Here is a 4840-nt window from a genome sequence, read left to right as displayed (position 1 = left end):
ATATCTCCCAAACGTGCAGGAGACACGTCTGAAACCAACTCGCGCACATTCAAATAGAACGCTTCAAGCTAGAAAAATGGATTTTTTTTTTCCTTCTTGAACACTTATTACCAAACATATGCACAAGAAACAGCAAGAAAGCATCATGTTTTAACCCCTTGAAGTAATTTTCTTTTTCAATCAATTTCGAACCAAGTAAATATTTACCAATCTACTCAAAGGCCAGGCAAGTAAATCCAGAAATCCCAATTTATACATATTCAAATTGACAGTGACAGTTCCAGCTTCCTAAGGAAACTTCAAGAAAATGCATGAAAATATACAAATCTTACCACTGGAAGTAAATTTTTACCCACCAATTTCCAAACAGGATAAATATTTTACCCAGTCTGCTCAAGGCAAGCAAGTCCAGAAATCCCAACATATTCAAATTGACAACGACAACTGAAGGATAAAAAAATGGAAATATTTCTTCTTTTTTCTTTTTTTCCAACTCCCAAACTAAAGTTACAGAAAATATACAAATCTAACACCTCGAGGTAAATTTTTTCGCAATCAATTTCCAAACAAAAATATTTTCCAATCTGCTCTGAGACAATCAATCAGCCAGCTGTGGGGCACACATTGATTGCAAAGAAACTGATCAAGCTGAGCAACATAAACATAATACAGAAGCCTTCTGGGACAAGGGGAAAATAATAGATAAGGGCTAATTACAAAGAGATTAATTCTTTTTTTTTTTTCTTTTTTCTTTTTTGTTTATCAGCATAGAGGGAGTGAGAAAACATACCTATAGACGTATATATCAGAGAAATGAAAGCAGAATTTTGCGCAAACCATAGATGTAGCAGGAGGCCTCTGCCGAGAGATCTTGTGTGGCAGCTTAAATGCCATGATCAGCTGAAATAGTGTCCAGAAACCTAACATTGGTACCAATTTTAGGTCTCCACTCTGTTCTCCCTCTCACAATCTCAGCCCCATTCTCAAACCGAAGCAAGTGATTGCATGCAACGTCTCCAGCAGTTGCCAAAGTCCCAACATCTGTGCCAGTGACAGCGGTAAGGGACTGCAGGACACTGTCCCTTGCGCATTCCCTCCGATACTCCAAAGTGATGGAAGAAAGTTCATGACTCTCTAAAATTGGTGGCGGGGCACTCTTTAGACCATCAGCATTGTTTTCCAATCAAAGAGAGATACAACCAAGCTTTAGAAGAATAGTTGACGGTATAACATTTTGGAGATATGTATTAGAAAGTATATCATTATTTTGGCACAGTAATAGATGAGAAGGAACCATGAATCAGAGTAACTCTTAAACAAGGATAAGCAATGTCAGTTTTATCTACCTCAAGAATCCAGCCAATGTACTTCACATTATTAACATGCTGGTTGACATCTAAATCACTCCATTTAGGCTGCAGTATAGAAATGTATGCATTGTGAGACGAGCACCACGAAAATTATAATTGAACCAACTTCTAACTTCAACATCAAAATGAACATAAACATCCAATGACAACTTTCTTTGTTCAAGCAACATTTTTAAGTGAAATGAAATAACTTACAGTCAAACCCCTTTGAACATAATCAGCCGTGTCACCATCAAGTTTTGAAAGTCTCCTGTCATCATTAATAACAGGAGAAGAATCCGTAAAGTGTGGCTCTATTTCACTCCTCACTTCCTCAGGAATCTTTGACAATTTTCTCGTCTCTTTATTCATCATGACCCAAACACTTCACATTGCAAAAAATAAAACTATATGAGTAATCAACAATTTCAATACAAAGATCAATTACAACTAAGATTAAAAAAGGCGTATCTAGTTTACCCAAATTTGTTTAGATTCTCTATGAAACACACATAAGAGAACTTTCAAGTTATACAAGCCCCTCTATCATTTGTAACGAGAATTATTCGATCATAGGCAAAACCAAAACTGGTCAACTTTATAATTCATGGGTGGATAAAAATCACAATACGTGTGACGAAAAATGAAAGCATATTTCATCTGAAAGGGGAAGGAAAATACCTAGAAGCTCTTGTTAAAGTGTCACCAGTTTTGCAATCATACACCAGCCAATCACGGCGCATGCCATTCTTTCCAGAAGCACTAACCCAAGTGTCCACTTGAACAGTATCACCCCTGTAAATATAGCAATCTCCAGTATCTCATGCATAGGTTCAATGAAAGACATAAGCAGAGGTCATCTGAAACAGAAGACACACTATTTGCCACGCTCAAAAACTTCCACATCAAAAAGAAAAATGTATATTGAAGAGCATTCCAGTGATTTTGTTAGTCTGTAAAAAGTTCAGTATTTCTTCTATGGCTTATTGTTGGAGGGTGAAAGTGAAATCAATAGATTACATAGTTACAAGGAAAAGTAACTCACTTCTGTTTTCAAAGTAAGATCACAACTTGTTTTTATTAACAATAAACACAAAAGATCACACTGTTATAATGAATTAATCTTTAGAAGTGTATACTTCACGGAGAACTTAAATTTACCAAGTAGGGTAACGGTCTACCATAATCTGCATCTTGGTAACTACCCATATCAGGTTCTTTTTGCACATTTCTGGCGTAGAGCCAAATCCATCACCAAGTAGGCCAGCAGTTTTAACATGATTAAGGGCAGTTTCCTGCATACAAATTCAGAGAGTGGAAGAATTTAACCTCTTTCATAAGCATATATGGTCTTAAATCTAACAGCTATTCACAAAAACACAAGAATCCATCTCCAAATCCCTTCGTACCTGTAAATGATTCATTAATGTCTCTATAGAAGCTGTACGATCGGCACCTATTTCATAAGATCTAATAGAGAAGTTCTGGGTAAACACAAGACCATCCTGTACAATCCTTCCCAAATCAAATGGGTTCATAAGCATGTCAGGCCGCCTAGGTTTCCAGTCAAGCATCATCCATTGCTTCTCAGCTGCTAAAAAGATGGTAGTAATAGCCGCAAGAAGCATGCTCCAGTCAGGCAGCTGATTGATAAAAGTTCGGGGGTGCGATGATGGGAGGTCATCTCCAGCCCTGACACCACCCACAGGTTTCACTGAGCTTCCATTTACTTGGGTAGGAGCTTGGGCATTCGTCTTCACCTGAAGACATGCAGAAGACACAGATTTTGACTTGATTCCCCCCAAATTCCCAGAGCCACCTCGAACTTTGGTGCTCTTTGCTCCAGAGTCGGGAGATGAAGAAGGAACAGGATAAAATGCGGATGTAGCAGCAGTTGCTACCATGATGAACTACAAACATGAAAATCAAACACTTCAGTATATCAACGCAATAATAGCTGCTAATCAATGAAAGATTAAAAACAACGGGAAGCGAATATCAGATTCTGCATCTTTAGTGGAATATAACATATCGAAAACACACCCAATGAATTAGCACCTGATCAGATAAGAATTGAAGACAACGCAAAGAAAAATTGACGATGAAGTGTAGCAAATCCTAGACCAAAAGGTTGAAGGTCCTTATAATTGAAGGCACCTAAAAGTGGCCAATAGCAAGCAGACTACCTAAAAGAACTGTGTCTTCAATTCGCATGCCTACTCTGCCCACTAAACAACCAAAGACAGAGAAAAGCAGAAAGCTCATTCCGAAGTGAAGGAATAGTACAAAATCTCCTGGAAGAAACAAACACATGAACTAAAATTTTATTTATCAAAACCATGTGAGAATCGTACAGTGACTTAGGGGTGTAATTATGACCTAGAAATGAGAAACTACACATAAACACGTCGACAAAAAATAAACAGTTTCCAAAATGACGAATGTAAAGTAATACGCGATAAAATGACTAGATACAGCACAAAATTAACTCAAAAACCAAAAATCCTACGACAACATCTTAATTCCAAACATATCGTGTTCAATTTCTCACCAAACGAAGAACACATCCTCCACATTCTCCCCAATCTCAAAAGAGAACAATGAAATAACGTCGAATCCATACCTTGAACAACAAAAGAAAATGCTCAAACCAATGGTCTCGGAAATGGTGGCTGGAGAAACCAAATCCAGAGCAACAGAATGCAGCAAAATGGCTACAACGTCATTACAGATCAACAATCCCTTGTTTCTCTCGTCGATTTTTAGGGTTTGCGATCTTTTCCCTCTTTTACGGAGCTCCAAAATTCGTTTCAAAAGCAAAAAACGATACGAGACAGAGAGAGAGAGAGATGTGTATGCGAATGAGAAATCCCAAGTCCCTCGACGGGATATTAAGAAACCACCTGTCCCGGTCCCGCATTTCTTTCATATTTCCAAATTACCCCACTCCTTTTCTTTTATTTACATTTTCACCCCCCTAGTCCTTTTCTTTCAACGTTCTCTCCCCAATCACCACCACCCTTTATTATTGCCCGCATTTATAGTTGGAAATATTTATTTCCACCCCTTCCTCTCAACTTATTTTCAAAAATTCCCCACCAAGTTTGAGAATTACCTTTTAACCCATCTAAGGGGTGCTTATTTCAATTTTTTAAAAATATGATGCCAGTAAAAAGTTTTTTATTTATTCAATTTAATATACTAATTATTTACAATTAAAATTTTGTATAATATTACTAAATATTTATTTGAGAATAATTATTAATATTGATAGCTAAATTAAATTAAAATTTAAAACATATTATTATTTTATTAATAAATTATTATAATGGTAAATCTCATTTAATATAATTTATTCTACCATATATAATATTTGATTTGGACGAAACATTTATTTATAATTTATTTAGATTTATTATAAAATAAATTTAAAAATTAAAATTTTAAAGTAGGAAAATTAAATTAAAATTATTTTAATAATCTATTATATA

General features: G+C 35.9%; 1 protein-coding gene across 3 annotated transcripts; it reads right to left on the bottom strand.

Annotated features, from left to right (window-relative positions):
- Nucleotides 1–231: 231 nt before the first annotated feature.
- Nucleotides 232–4230, bottom strand: LOC111444205 (palmitoyl-acyl carrier protein thioesterase, chloroplastic-like). Of its 3 annotated transcripts, none has more exons than XM_023082213.1 (7): nucleotides 3973–4230; nucleotides 2759–3259; nucleotides 2511–2644; nucleotides 2031–2144; nucleotides 1566–1734; nucleotides 1347–1415; nucleotides 232–1156 (listed from the first exon to the last, which is right to left on the bottom strand). In XM_023082213.1, exons 2-7 carry the CDS (start codon nucleotides 3251–3253, stop codon nucleotides 884–886), a joined length of 1254 nt encoding a protein of 417 aa, XP_022937981.1. In that variant the 5' UTR covers nucleotides 3254–3259; nucleotides 3973–4230; the 3' UTR covers nucleotides 232–883. The 3 variants fall into 3 exon arrangements, with proteins under 3 accessions (XP_022937981.1, XP_022937983.1, XP_022937982.1); XM_023082215.1 differs by lacking the exon at nucleotides 3973–4230 and adding an exon at nucleotides 3393–3638; XM_023082214.1 differs by lacking the exon at nucleotides 3973–4230 and adding an exon at nucleotides 3408–3637.
- Between the last annotated feature and the right edge of the window lie 610 nt (nucleotides 4231–4840).

The sequence above is a fragment of the Cucurbita moschata genome, unplaced genomic scaffold (assembly GCF_002738365.1).
Source record: "Cucurbita moschata cultivar Rifu unplaced genomic scaffold, Cmos_1.0 Cmo_Scf00006, whole genome shotgun sequence".
In the NCBI taxonomy this organism is placed as follows: Eukaryota; Viridiplantae; Streptophyta; class Magnoliopsida; order Cucurbitales; family Cucurbitaceae; genus Cucurbita; species Cucurbita moschata.
This window is presented reverse-complemented; position numbering and strand designations above follow the sequence as displayed.